Raw genomic sequence first — 15,157 nt, 5'->3', positions numbered from 1 at the left:
GTACCTTTAATTATATCTGCACTTCCATTCACTCACTGGCTTGATTAGCTGCAGAGGTCCAAGGGTCATCATATAAACAAAGTTGTTTCCTCAGTAAAATCTTTGAAAGCTTTCTAAATGAATGTATTTATATACACATTAATATTTTATTTCTCTATAGTTGACATTTTAAATACCTCCATGGAAACTTAGGAGCACCAATGATTCTAGAACTTTGTTACCTGAAAGTTTATTCTAATACTTTTTTTTTTTTTTGCTATTGACTTAGGAAAGTCCACTGAGATTTAGCAAATGTAGGTTAAGTTACTAATAGCCTAGGATGGCCAGATGCCAAAGTTGGGAAAGACGTTTTAAGGGTCATTTCAATGGGGAAATAAATGACTTGTTTATTCAGATTATTCCCATATTATTATGACTCTAAACACTTTGGGTCATATACTTTATATATTGCTTTCCAGGAAGTCACATTAATGATATGACTGCAAGTTGTTGTTCAGTCGCCAAGCTATGTCCGACTCATTGCAACTCCATGGACTGTGGCATGCCAGGCTGCCACATCATTTCCCAGTTTGCCCAAGTTGATGTCCATTGATTAAATCAGTGCTGTCATCCAAGCATCATCTCCCAGTTTGCCCAAGTTGATGTCCATTGATTGAATTGGTGCTGTCATCCAAGCATCTCATGCTCTGTCACCTCTTCTCCTCCTGCTTTCATTCTTTCCTAACATCTCAGTCTTTTCCATTGAGTTAGCTGTTCGCATCAGGAGGCCAAAGTATTGGAGCTTTAGCTTCAGCATCAGTCCTCCCAAAGAATATTCAGGGTTGATTTGATTTACAATTGACTGGTTTGATCTCCTTGATTTCCAAGGGACTCTTCAAGAATCTTCTCCAGCATCCTAGTTTGAAAGCATCAATTCTTCCATGCTCTGCCTTCTTAATAAAAGCATACCAGCCAAACTCTTAAAATATCAAATATATGGGAGTTTACTTTAAGTAATAAATATTTTCAGTGGTTTCCATTTGGATAGAAATACATATTCTGGAGAATTCTATGGACAGAGGAGCCTGGTAGGTTACAGTTCATAGGGTCACAAAGAGTCAGACCTGACTACATGACTAACACTTTCACTTTTTCACTTCACATATTAAAATATAAAACAATTTTCACTTATTAATCAAAATAAAGAAAATGATATTATTGTGATTCAATATTCAGAAAATAGAGTGAAGTAATTTTATTGCAGATAATACATTAACATTGTTACATTTATCATAGTTACAACTAATTATACCTTTTACTTATGAAGATATAATATTGGAGTTCTTCAATTTGTTAAATATAATTTTCAAAATATTTGAGTTTTTTTTACAATATGTCTCAGTAAAGACATTTTTGCATTTAAATTATCTTCAGTTGTTTATTTTCATGGATGTGGATGTTTATTTCCCTCTTCACATTTGGGACATTCATGTCATTATTTTAAATAAGTTTCCTCTCCCCTTTCTCTTTGTCTGCTCCTTGTGGGATAATGTTTATATTGTTTGTTTATAAAAATTCATAAATTATATTAGATTTTTCACTCCTTTGTATTCTGTTTTTTTTTTTTTTTTTTTTTACCCTCTACCCAGATAAGTTCAAATGATCTTTCTCAGTCTTTCTCTGGCTTAATTACATCCACTGTTGAGCCTTGATTTTTTTTTTTTTTCCTAGTTCAGTCACTACATTCTCCAGTTCTAGAATTTTGGTTTGGTTCTTTTAAATGTATACATTCTTTTTTTTCTTGATCTTATTATTTAATTCAGATATTGATTCTCTGATATTTTTAAATTGTCTGTATTCTGTTCAGTTCACTAAGCTTCTCTATGATAAATATTCTGAAAATTTTTAGGTAGTTTTTAGCTCTTCAATTCTTTAGGGTCAATTACCTATACCTTATTTTGTCCTTTGATAGTACCCTCTTGCAAACATGTGAAACTTTTGTTCTGATTTTTTTTTTTTGTTTTCACATTTGAATAAGTCACAATGTCCAGTCTTATTAGACTAGATTGGAGAGAGACAGCCTTTATTTGGATCAGGCCAACAGACAGATAACATGGGTGTGATTGCTTACAGGGTCCATGGATGAGTGGGCTTGATGTTTGTGTCTATATTAAAATTGCAGGTTCACTTGGCTTTCTTTTTCTCATTAGAGAACTCTAAAGGAGAAATCTCTCTGCCCTGTACTTCATGGTATCAGGGAACCAGTGACTCAGAACAAAACTGTCTTTTCTATCCTCTTCAATGTATCTTTCCCATTTCTGTGCTCCATCTGAGTGCTGTAATCTCTCATCTGGGATCCAGAGCTCTAATGACATTATGTTTGTGCATGGATAGTTATTTATGTTCATGTTTCCATGAGGGATGAAGTTTATAATCTATCCCACCATCTTTCTAACACAATAACCATGTGTGAACACCATGGCCATGTGTTTAGTCAAAGAAGTACTAACATAGACACACGCAGCACATTCCATGCCTCAACAAGCCCACTGAATAATTTGATTCTAAAATAGTCATTTTAATTCCAAGAGTACAGGGGAAAGTGGGGAGTACTGAGTATCACTTATCTCCCTTGAAAATGGTACAAAACCAAGCAGAGCATGGAATCATGGATTTCCTTTACCCTAAGAAAGAAGAATATGGAAGTTGAACAATATCCTGAGTTGTGTATTTTTTCAAAGGATTTGAAAAGTTTCTCTGCTCAGTAAAATTATTCATTAAATCACACAATTATAAAGAAATATCACATTTACTTATTTTGAAAAAGAGGTACCATTCTCTGTTCCCAAATAGAAAAATTCAAGTGATAAATATTTTCACAAAAAATTCTTGAAAAAAATAACAAGAACTCATAAAGTAAAATATCCATGTGAAATAAATTATATGATTGATGGATGTCTTCATAGTCTTTCTAAACTGACATACATATGGTGAAATATGATTTACTAGTAAATCGATCAAAATGAATATTAGTTTCTTTCTCCACAAATTATTTTCCAAATTGCATACAATCACACTAAAAAATCTCACGTTTTGGTGAAAACTTTTGCAAGCTAATTCTAATAATTACATGGAAATTCAATAGGCTGGAAATAACCAAGACATGATTTGAAATGTATATATTTGAAGGCAGAACAAATATTCAATAAATAGAATCTGAGCATATGAAGGAGAAAAGAACAAACTGGTGATGTTTAACAGTATGTATATGTTATATAAAATTATATAATTTTACCATCTGTATTTATTTATTCAGTTTCAAGCAATTGTAGGCATTGCTTACATTTTAGAGATATAATAAGACCCATACTTTTAAATGACAAAAAAAAAGAATGTAAATTTTCTTCTAGTAGTTTTGGGGAATATTTATTTTTAGAAGTTGATAATAATTACTATTTTAAAATGTTCTTTGTATTAGTGATAAAATGGCATGGAATCTTCCATTCATCCATTTTATTGTCAATAACCACAACATATTTCCCTTTACTCTTCTCCGTTTTCCAGGAATTTTACCTCTCAGAGTACTAATCAGGCATAGTGACAAGTGCTTGAATCTTAATCCGTGACAGCTCGAGCCCTCCTAGCTTGGTAAAATGGCATGCTAAGGTCTCCAAATTTTTGTGCTGCTCTTCTATCTTCATAGTTTGTCAACTCCAAAGCTATCAGTGATGACGTGATTTAGTCACTAAGTCATGTCTGACTCTTGCCACCCCATGGACTGTAACCCACTAGGCTCTTCTGTCCATGGGATTCCCCAGGCAAGCATACTGGATTGGGTTGCCATTTCCTTCTCCAGAGGATCTTCCTGACACAGGGATTGAACCCAGGTCTCCTGGATTGCAGGTGGATTCTTTACTGATTGAGTGACAAAGGGAGTCCAAAGTGATCAGAGAAGTGGACAACTGCACGTCTTTATCTGAACTCAGTACTTCTTTTAACTTTCTAACTCAACCTTCAGGCTCTAACTGGGTCTCAGCAGTCAGCCAAACTGCCCAAACTAGGGGCTACAACACTCTGGCACTGGGTAGTTTCTCTTTTGTTAAAGTTTATTACATGAACAAGAACCAGTAGGAAAGCCTGGCATAAGGGAGCAACACCATTACACAGGTTTCGAAAAAAATCTGACATATGAGCTATTCTTTACCACACAGAAGTTGTTGGTCAACTTGAAATTTCCATCATGAACTTTTCTTTCCAAGATTCTTTAATGTGATCTCTCAGCTAGCTCATTAATTGTTGGTTCATAATTCTCTTCTGTATATTCAGGGCAAGGAGAGGCTAACAAAAGAGAACGACCCCTTGTGGGGAGAGAGCAAATTAGCCAAGATGGCACATTCAAGCTCTCACTCCACATTTTGTAAATAATGACTATGTAATAGCTGAGATCGCTTATCACTGTGCATGCATGTCATGAGGGACTCACTTTGTCACGGGTTGTGTGTTGTAGGGATACGCAAGCTCCACCTAGAAGCAGCAGCATTACTGCTGCATCACGGCTGTGTCTGTGGGGTCAGCTATGAGAGGAAAGAATACAGTGTGTCTACTGCTACGGCTACTGCGTCAGCCAGGAGAGAATAGATGTGTCTGCAGTTCATATGTCTCCTCAAGTCTTCTTCCAGCATTTTAGCTTGTGCCTTGCCTACCATGGGTTCAATGAACAGTGCACACAGTGAGATACAGCTAGATAGTCGGCATCATGAACAGGATCAGCAATACACCCCTCCAGATTGGTTGGTGATAATTTTGATAATCTTGTCTCAGGGAAGATTTACCTTGTCTGATAACAATTATGTTCCACCAAAACCTCCTTGGTTCTCAGAGTTTATGTATCCTGCTTTTCAAATATCATTTGAGTTTATCATCAAAAGCCTCACTTACAGAATAATGGTTTGCTGCTGCTGCTGCTAAGTCACTTCAGTCGTGTCCAACTCTGTGTGACCCCATAGATGGCAGCCCACCAGGCTCCCCGATCTCTGGGATTCTCCAGGCAAGAAAACTGGAGTGGGTTGCCATTTCCTTTTCCAATGCATGAAAGTGAAAAGTGAAAGTGAAGTCACTCAGTCGTGCCCAACTCTTAGCAACCCAATGGACTGCAGCCTACCAAGCTCCTCCATTCATGGGATTTTCCAGGCAAGAGTACTGGAGTGGGTTGCCATTGCCTTCTCCTACTTATTATTAAACTCTAAGCTTTTCTAATGTGTTTGCCTCTGGTCAGTTTTGAGTCACCAGCCATATGCTGACTTTCTTTCTGGCAATGTTTTGGCCCGATCTATGGAGGCTATGGTTAAGTCAATGGTGACCTCCAAGAGAGTTTATGCCAAAGGGGACCTTGCCAGACAGCTGTTTCCACTCCCCCACCCCCATCCCTGTTGTAAGCCCCTGCTGACCCATGTCTCCACAGGACACCGTCCAACACTAGCAGGTAGTTTTAGTTGAGTTTCCTGTGGAATCACTGCTCCTTTCCTCTGATTCTCTGTGCACACAAGGTTTTGTTTGTGCCCTCCAAGACTGGAATCTGTTTTCCTCAGTCTGTGGAAGAAACAGAGACCCCACAGAGACTGAGACAGAACTGTGTTTGAGTATCTCCTGTGGAGGTACAGGTCAGCAGTGGACTGCCACAGAGGTAGGAGCTCTGAGTGCAGCAGACTTGGGAATGGCATAAGTCTTCTCGGAGAAGGATGCCAATAATCCCACCATAGAGCTGCCAGAACTTACATCAGATCAGATCAGTCACTCAGTCGTGTCTGACTTTTTGCGACTCCATGAATCGCAGCATGCCAGGCCTCCCTGTACATCACCAACTCCCAGAGTTCACTGAGACTCACGTCCATTGAGTCAGTGAGGCCATCCAGCCATCTCATCCTCTGTCGTCCCCTTCTCCTCTGCCCCCAATCCCTCCCAGCATCAGAGTCTTTTCCAATGAGTCAACTCTTCGCATGAGGTGGCCAAAGTACTAGAGTTTCAGCTTTAGCATCATTCCTTCCAAAGAAATCCCAGGGCTGATCTCCTTCAGAATGGACTGGTTGGATCTCCTTGCAGTCCAAGGGACTCTCAAGAGTCTTCTCCAACACCACACTTCAAAAGCATCAATTCTTCGGTGCTCAGCCTTCTTCACAGTCCAACTCTCACATCCATACATGACCATTGGAAAAACCATAGCCTTGACTAGACGGACCTTTGTTGGCAAAGTAATGTCTCTGCTTTTGAATATGCTATCTAGGTTGGTCATAACTTTCCTTCCAAGGAGTAAGTGTAGGAAATTAATTTTATATAATGCTAAATCTTCATTTTCTAGGCAGTTACTTAAAAAGTAAATAAAATTGTTTCCAGTTTCTTTTAAAGGGCAGAACAAAATATATTGTTTCAGGACAGAAATAGATTGATGTCTCCTGATTCCTTCTATTACTCACTACCTAAAATGGGAAGGAGTCTGGAATGCATTTGCCTGCTTGCTTCCACACTTTCTTAGGATATTTCCAATGACAAAAACTGACATCCACATCATTTTGCTGGTTTTACATGATGTCATCCCCTTTGTATTTGTTCAATCTACATTTCTCAAAGCATAGAGCATGTGTGCTTACATACGTTCTCATACTCAGATAGTAACCTTGCTTAATTATTGCTCTGCTGCCATTTGGAAATTCTTAATTTTATCACTGAGTACACACGTGAGCAGAGGATCTATACTGGGTGGCGGCATTAGTATGCAGTTTCAGTCCAGCAGCAGGACTTGTACACATAAGGGCAAGCAACATGGACATGAAGCAATATGCCTGGCCTCCCCATGTCCACACATGCATTAGTGTTCAGGGCACTACAGGACCCCAGGGAAGTGGCTGGGTGGAGCTTGAACCCAGATTGGTGGTAGTGGTGACAAGAGCAAATATAGATACAACAACAGTGGTGACTAGGCCACCGCCTAGGAGAGAGAAGGAGATTTACTTGGCTGGAGAAATGACTCTTATGGAGATGGGGGCTGACTTATTTTTCCATTCAGTGTTAATCTCTGTGTAATCTACTAAATTATTAACAATCTCACCCAAGTGTTAGAACAGGAAATGATAGGTTTAGGGAGTAAACTTTTCCAATAAATACTTACAAAAGTGTACAAATAATCATTACAAAAGATCATATCATAGAATTATTATCAGAGTATAAAATTTATGGTTTTAAAAGCTGTTGAAATATTGTAAAACAAATATTCACAGGCTTAGAAATAATATTTAAAGCTTGCTTAAAGATTTAAAATTAATTTGAAAGATCAGAGGTGGAAAAGCATACCATTTTTATGTAAACTTACAGAAAACAATTATTAAAACATTTTAAAAATTAATTTTCTTACAAATGAATGTGTAGTGATAAAATGAATGAGCAGATAATTGAAACATCATTCTTATACAAAGTCAACTAATTGTCAGACATTGAAGATGAATCATTAAAATGCCATTGACTAAATTTATATTTAAAGTTAAATTTAGACTTATATAAAACAGATTTGTATTAATTGATAATTTGAAGCTGTTTCATAAGATAACTGCTTTTAGAAAACATTTCTTCTCCTTTTGAATCATCAGATATGTGTGTACTAGAATTTATATTTAATATAATTTATCAAATATTCAGCCTGATATTCTCCTAAACTATAAGCACTCCTAATAGCTCCAGTAACATAAGCAGAAAGAATCTTTTAAAATTTAAATATTAAAAATCATCACAAATTCATTGAAACTTAGTATTTATCACCAGATGCTGAAAACACTTTAATTATATTAACAGAGAATAAAGTTTCTAAAGCTTTAAATTTAGTGAAAATAAAGTGGAAAGGATTGATCTCCCAAATCTGATAATGAAGCATTATGTTTATATGCAATATGTATATATATATTTTTTTTTTTGAATGTGTAATTTCATTTCACAACTAAAGAATTAATTTTGAAGAGAAAACTACATTTGAGCAGCAATAATCTAACTTTTTTTTTTCTGATTTTTGAGCAAGAGTCCTCATATGTTCATTTTGGGATTTGCCTTGCATATTATGTAGAATATGAACCTCCCCTTCTCTGCCACATGTGAGAGGTCAAGTGCATTTCTGCATTGATCACTAATGGATAACAATTTGCATGGAAATTTACTTGAACTGATGAATTTTTGTTGATACAGTGATGAGATCTGTTTAAGAAAGTGATCAAGCCATCATGTGAACTAAGAAAATTAGTTTACAAAGTTAACTTTCCCAGTAAAACTATGGGATGTAGTGAGTGGAGAATAAAAACTCATTTGAGAGACATCATATAATACAAATGTTGTAATGGCAACTTAGCAGGTACACAGTATGTTTTGAGAGTAGCTGTTTTGAGAGTAGCTGTTTGCATGGATTTCCTCAACAGTTTTAATTTCCACTAATGAGACTAACTGCTGACCCACTTGTATAATTGTCTTAGCAATCTCTTGTGGCATTTTCAAGGCCTATTGTTGATTTCCAGGTATACCTAATATGATAGATGCATCACCCTGTAATTAACATAAACTTCTCAGTTTCTGTTCAGAGTGGTATAAGCACTTCAGAATTCTCAGCTAAATCTCTAACAAGAAGTTTCCCTATGTTGGAATTAAAAAAAAAAAAAAAGTGTTACTGGTAATTATGGTTATACTATAGGAAGAACAAAAAGTATTCTGTCTTTTAATTTTATCTAGACATTCAGAAAATGTGGTTCAGACCTGTTGAAAAATGTATTGAAAACTGTGGAACTGTTATGGTGAATGATATTCTGTTATTCAGTTAATGTCTGTGTTCACTACTAAATGACAGAATCTTTCTAGTTGACAGCCTATCAAAATGCATTTGAAATTGATTTAAAAAAAAGAAACAAGAAATAAGATTGAGGTTTTTCAAGATATGAACTATTTTCTTGTCCTCTAGATCAGTTTTACTCTTTTCATTTAATAAAAATATTTTAATGACTATACAGTTATAAACAGATTTATATCATACATATATATATATGTGTGTGTATGTATATATATATATATATATATATAACTCCTGGTATTCATAAAAATATTTAGTCTACATTTTCATAGGGGAGATTCTCTGAGTTACTCTTCTCAGGGCCCCAATCACCTCCTTGTTTCTCAGGCTGTAGATAATAGGATTGAGCATCGGGGTAAGGATGATGTAAAAGACAGCCAGAACTTTGTCCTCTGTTGGAGTACGCAGAAATCTTGGGCGTAGATACGTGTAAACAAAGGGTGCATAGTAGAAAGAAACCACAGTGAGGTGGGTGCTGCAGGTTGAATAGGCCTTCTTCTTCCCTTCTGCTGAGTTCATGCGATAGACAACAAGGAGAACACGGCCATAGGAAAAAGCAATACCAATGAAGGGCAGCAAAAGGAAAAGTGTGGTGCTCAGAAACACCGTGTATTCATAGACTGTTGTATCAATGCAGGCTATTGTCAACATGACTGTGACATCACAGAAGAAATGATTGATGGACCTGGATTGGCAATAAGGGATAGAGAGAATATATGTGGTGTGGGCACAGGAGTTGATAGAGCCCATTATCCAAGATCCTGTTATCATCAATATGCACACTCTTCTGCTAATTCTGATGGGATAGTGAAGAGGAAAGCAAATGGCCACATAACGATCATAAGCCATAGAGGCCAAAAGCAATCCTTCTGCACATGCCATAGCCAAGAAGAAGAAGCTCTGAATCCCACACCCGATGATGGAGATAGACTTGTTTGCAAACAGAAAATCATAGGCCATTTTGGGAACAGTGGTAGAGATGTAGTTCAGATCCATGAGGGAGAGCTGGCTAAGCAGAAAATACATGGGCTTGTGAAGACGGATGTCCAGAAAGATGAGAAGAATCATGGAAAGGTTACCAACTAGAGCCATTAAGAAAATGAAACCAATGAGAATAAAAAGGAACAGACCAGTTCTTGAAGAGGGAAACAATCCCAATAAAATGAAATCAGTTGATGTTTGATTATAATTTCCCATGGGTCATTCATGTAATTATTCCTAAAGGCAGACACAAAAGTACATAATTCAAGTTTAAAACAATAATATATTTCTATAGTATTATTTTAGTCAGCTGAATATTGTTTAAAGTTTTACTACTCTGTAATAAAGAACTGGAGTTATCTATATTGGAAAAATTGTAATAATGATGAAGTTAAAATTATAAAGAATAGCATTTTAAGAACTGATATATTTGAGTGACTGTACAACATGAGCAGAATACAGAAAACTAAATAAATATTTTATTAAAAAGGATTTTCTTCTAAAATTCTTAACATCTCTTGAAACATTTTCTTGAAATTCCCAGTATCACCTTAAAGTTTCTTGACTGTGAAAAGCAAAATAAGAGGAACTATTTATATGGAAAGACTAACTAAAATATAAGATTTTATAGTAATTAATATTTTTCTACTTTAGCAATGTATCCTAGAAGATGGAAAAGTGTTCTCAACCTAACCATCATAGACACAAAGTGGGATTTAACTATGATGGAAAGAAGGGAAAGATAAAAGGTAGTTGGAGGCAGTTGTATGTGGAAGGGGAAGGTCTCCATCCACTGTGGCCAGAGTGGATATAATCAAGAGATGATACTTAATGTTTAGTAATTAAGCATGAGACAACATATGAAAAAGTAGAAAAATTACTTTGACAACAAAGGTCCATCTAGTCAAAGGTATGGTTTTTCCATTAGTCATGTATGAATGTGAGAGTTGGACTATAAAGAAAGCTGAGCACTGAAGAACTGATGCTTTTGAACTGTGGTGTTGGAAAAGACATTTAAGAGTCCTTTGGACAGCAAGGAGATCCAACCAGTCCATCCTACAGGAAATCAGCCCAGAATAATCATTGGAAAGACTGATATTGAAGCTGAAACTCCAATACTTTGGCCACCTGATGCAAAGAACTGACTCATTTGAAAAGACCCTGATGCTGGGAAAGATTGAAGGTAAAGGCATATAAATGGGGTAAAAATGGAAACAGCGAAGGACATTATTTTCTTGGGCTCCAAAATTGCTGTGGATGGTTACTGTAGACATGAAATTAAGACACTTGCTCCTTGGAAGAAATGCTATGACAAACATAGACAGCATATTAAAAAGCAGAGATATTACTTTGTTGACAAATGTCATATAGTCAAAGCTATGATTTTTCCAGTAGTCATGTATGGATATGAAAGTTGGGGCATAAAGAAGGATGAGTGCCAGATAATTAATGCTTTTGAGCTGTGGAATTGAAAAACACTCTTGTGAGTCCATTGGACTGCAAGGAGATCCAACCTGTCCTTCCAAAAGGAAATCAGTCCTGAATATTCATTGGGAGGACTGATGCTGAAGAGGAAGCTCCAATACTTTGGCCACATGATGCGAAGAGCCAACTCATTGGAAAAGACCCTGATGCTAGGAAAGATTGGAGATAGGAGGAGGATGGGATGACAGTGGATGAGATGGTTGGATGGCATTATCGATTCAATGGATATAAATTTGATCAAGTTCCGGGAGATGGTGAGGGACAGGGAAGCCTGGCATACTGCAGTCCATGGGATCACAAAGAGTCGGGCATGCCTGAGTGACTGAACAAACAAAATAAAAACAACTCAACAACACCCAATTAAAAAATGGGCTGAAGAACTAAATAGACATTTTTTTCTAAAGAGGAAATGCAGATGGCCAGTGTGAACATGATAAGATGTTTAACATAGCTAATAATCAGGAAAATGAAACTCAAAACCTCAGTGAGACATTATTACCTTACAACTGTTAGAATGGCTATCAGTAAAAAGAACACAAAAACCAGAAGGGAAAGAGACACGTGTACCCCAATGTTCATCGCAGCACTGTTTATAATAGCCAGGACATGGAAGCAACCTAGATGTCCATCAGCAGATGAATGGATAAGAAAGCTGTGGTACATATACACAATGGAGTATTACTCAGCCATTAAAAAGAATTCATTTGAATCAGTTCTAATGAGGTGGATGAAACTGGAGCCTATTATACAGAGTGAAGTAAGCCAGAAGGAAAAACACCAATACAGTATACTAATGCATATATATGGAATTTAGAAAGATGATAACAATAACCCTGTGTACGAGACAGCAAAAGAGACACTGATGTATGGAACAGTCTTATGGACTCTGTGGGAGAGGGAGAGGGTGGGAAGATTTGGGAGAATGGCATTGAAACATGTAAAATATCATGTATGAAACGAGATGCCAGTCCAGGTTTGATACACAATACTTGATGCATGGGGCTAGTGCACTGGGACGACCCAGAGGGATGGTATGGGGAGGGAGGAGGGAGGAGGGTACAGGATGGGGAGCACATGTATACCTGTGATGGATTCATTTTGATATTTGGCAAAACTAACACAATTATGTAAAGTTTAAAAAAAAAAAAGAACACAAAAACAAAAACAGTAAATGTTGGCAAAGATGTGGAAACAATGTTGGACAGGATGTGGAGAAAAGGGAACCATCCTAACTGTTGGTCGGGATGTAAATTGGAGAAGCCACTGTGCATAACACTACTGATGTTTCTCACATGGTAATAATAAAACTACTAGACATCCAGCAACTCCATTCCTGGGTATACATCTGAAAAATCCAAAAACACTCATTTGAAAAGATACATGTACCTCACTGTTCATCCTGAATTATTTACAACTGCCAAGATATGGACGTGAGTTAATTGTCCATCAACAGATCAATGGATAAAGAGGAATGTTATGTATTCATTGTTAGGCAGATTATGAAGTTAAGTGAAGTGAAAGTGAAAGTCCCTCAGTCATGTCCAACTCTTTGTGACCCCAAGGACTGCATAGTCCATGGAATTCTTCAGGCCAGAATACTGGAGTGGGTAGCCTTTCCCTTCTCCAGGGGAATCATCTCAACCCAGGGACTGAACCCAGGTCTTCCGCATTTCAGGCATTTTCTTTACCAGCTGAGCCACAAGAGAAGCCCAAGAATACTGGAGTGGATAGCCTATCCCTTCTCCAGCGGATCTTCCTGACCCAGCAATCAAACCAGGGTCTACTGCATCACAGGAGGATTCTTTACCAACTGAGCTATGAAGGAAGATCAATAGGCAGATTATAGATCTTCATTCATTACTTTATGAACCTTGTAAAACTTGTAGTCTTATATTTTTGCATTGGTGTTCTCATATTTGGGTAAGTATTCAGTAGTTCCAATTTTTATAGACTCAATCTGAGACAGAAAGCTTTTAACCAGTAATGCAGCCAGAGAATTTGGGCAGGTAAGTATCATGAACCAAGGGTAGGTATAGTCACAGGGTTCTGGGCCATTGGGCTTGATATTTGAGTATATATGAAAATTGGATGCTCACTTGACTTTTGCTAACTCATGGGAGAATAAATCTCTCTCTGCACTGTTCTTCAAGTTACTGGGGGAAAGAGTGACTCAGGTAGAGTTAAACTGTCCTTCCCACCCAATATAATATGTCTGTTCTCATTTGTGTGCTCCACATGAGTGCTGTAATCTGTCACGTAAAATCCAGAGGTCTAGTGAAGTTATGTCTGTGCCTGGATGGTTATTTATACCCATGTTTGGGCACAAAAGGATGCAGGCTGTAATATTCTGTTCTATTTCACCACATCCTTCAGACAATAACTAAATGTAAACACAATAAACATCTGTTCAGTAAGAAAAGCACTGAATCTCTCATAGAACATTTCATGTGCTGGCAAACACAGGGAATAAATTGATGCTGAAATAACAGCATGTATTCCATAAAGAGTGCAGTGAAAAGTTTAATAGGTATTGAGTGTCACATACCTCCAGAGGAGGCACACAAAAGAAGAGCATGAAGCCATGCATTCATTTATCCTAAGAGAAAGTGAAGAATATAGAATTGAAATCAAATCTGCAAAAGAGACACTGATGTATAGAACAGTCTTTTGGACTCTGTGGGAGAGGGAGAGGGAGAGGGTGGGATGATTTGGGAGAATGGCATTAAAACATGTATAATATCATATACGAAATGAGTCGCCAGTCCAGGTTTGATGCACGATACTAGATGCTTGGGGCTGGAGCACTGGGACTACCCAGAGGGATGGTCCAGGGAGGGAGGAGGGAGGAGGGTTCAGGATGGGGAGCATGTGTATACCTGTGGCAGATTCATGTTGATATATGGCAAAACCAATACAATATTGTAAAGTTAAAAAAATAAAATAAAAAAAAAAACAAATCTTGAGTTGTGTATTATATTTTTCCCCTAATTTCAATCCAATTTGATTATTTTTTAAATCTCATAGCTCTTAATGAATAATAACATTTATATATTTTGAAAAAGATGTTCCATTCTGTGTACCCCTGATGAAAAATACAGGTGAAATATTGTTATAAACACTATAGAATATTCATGAATCATAAAACATTGCTATAAAAGGTAATAGAATATGGATGAGTCTTTAGCTTTATAAATTGACATATATGTGATAAGACTTTTTGCTAATAAATTGAGCTAAAATTTAAAAAAGAAATCAACAGACTCATAGCCATAGAGAGCAGACTTTTGGTTGCCAAAGAATATTGGGACTTATGAAAAAGAGAGAAAGGATACAACTTTTTTTACATAAATTGAACCTGATTTCAAGTTTTAGAACATTGAGAAATGTGATTTATCCAGCCAAAGGATTTTATGTTAGAATACTGGACAGTAAATTGAAGCTACAGGAAGTTGTATACTTGATTCATTGTGACTTATCACATTTTTAAAAGCAACTACCTTCAATTTAACATGAACAGAATATATACTTTTAGGCAGGAAATTGTTCTGTGATCCTGTGGATGTAGGGATGCACCAACTGAAAGGAAGTGATTACTTATCACATTGAGGAAAATAACATTATCAACGTCAATTTTAGTTAAATAATTCCAAGAAGAATTTCAAGTCAGTCTGGGTTTTAAAAGGAAATAGAAGAGAAAGACACTGTAGTGCTGGGAGACTACAGTCATAGAAACACAGTCATCTTCAGATTCTTCTACTCTGTGATAGTAAATGACAATGACAGTTGAGATCCTCCCCACAAAGTCACCTTTCCAGAAATGTGAGAGATGCAGGGCCTTTG

At 36.8% G+C, this 15,157-nt stretch overlaps 1 protein-coding gene across 1 annotated transcript; it reads right to left on the bottom strand.

The window, feature by feature from the left end:
* Positions 1–9,092: 9,092 nt before the first annotated feature.
* LOC147369219 (olfactory receptor 2L2-like) lies at positions 9,093–10,315 on the bottom strand. Its single transcript, XM_086411145.1, has one exon. It carries the CDS (start codon positions 10,046–10,048, stop codon positions 9,110–9,112), a length of 939 nt encoding a protein of 312 aa, XP_086267271.1. The 5' UTR covers positions 10,049–10,315; the 3' UTR covers positions 9,093–9,109.
* Between the last annotated feature and the right edge of the window lie 4,842 nt (positions 10,316–15,157).

This window comes from Bos grunniens, chromosome 7 (assembly GCF_055505025.1).
Source record: "Bos grunniens cultivar Pamir isolate PY7600 chromosome 7, Bosgru_T2T1.0, whole genome shotgun sequence".
NCBI classification, from domain to species: Eukaryota; Metazoa; Chordata; class Mammalia; order Artiodactyla; family Bovidae; genus Bos; species Bos grunniens.
Note: the sequence above shows the minus strand (reverse complement) of the source record. Positions and strands in the feature narration are given on the sequence as shown.

What these genes read in the sequence shown, in the direction of transcription:
- LOC147369219 (XM_086411145.1), bottom strand. Translation starts at nt 10,048, where the DNA reads ATGGGAAATTATAATCAAACATCAACTGATTTCATTTTATTGGGATTG.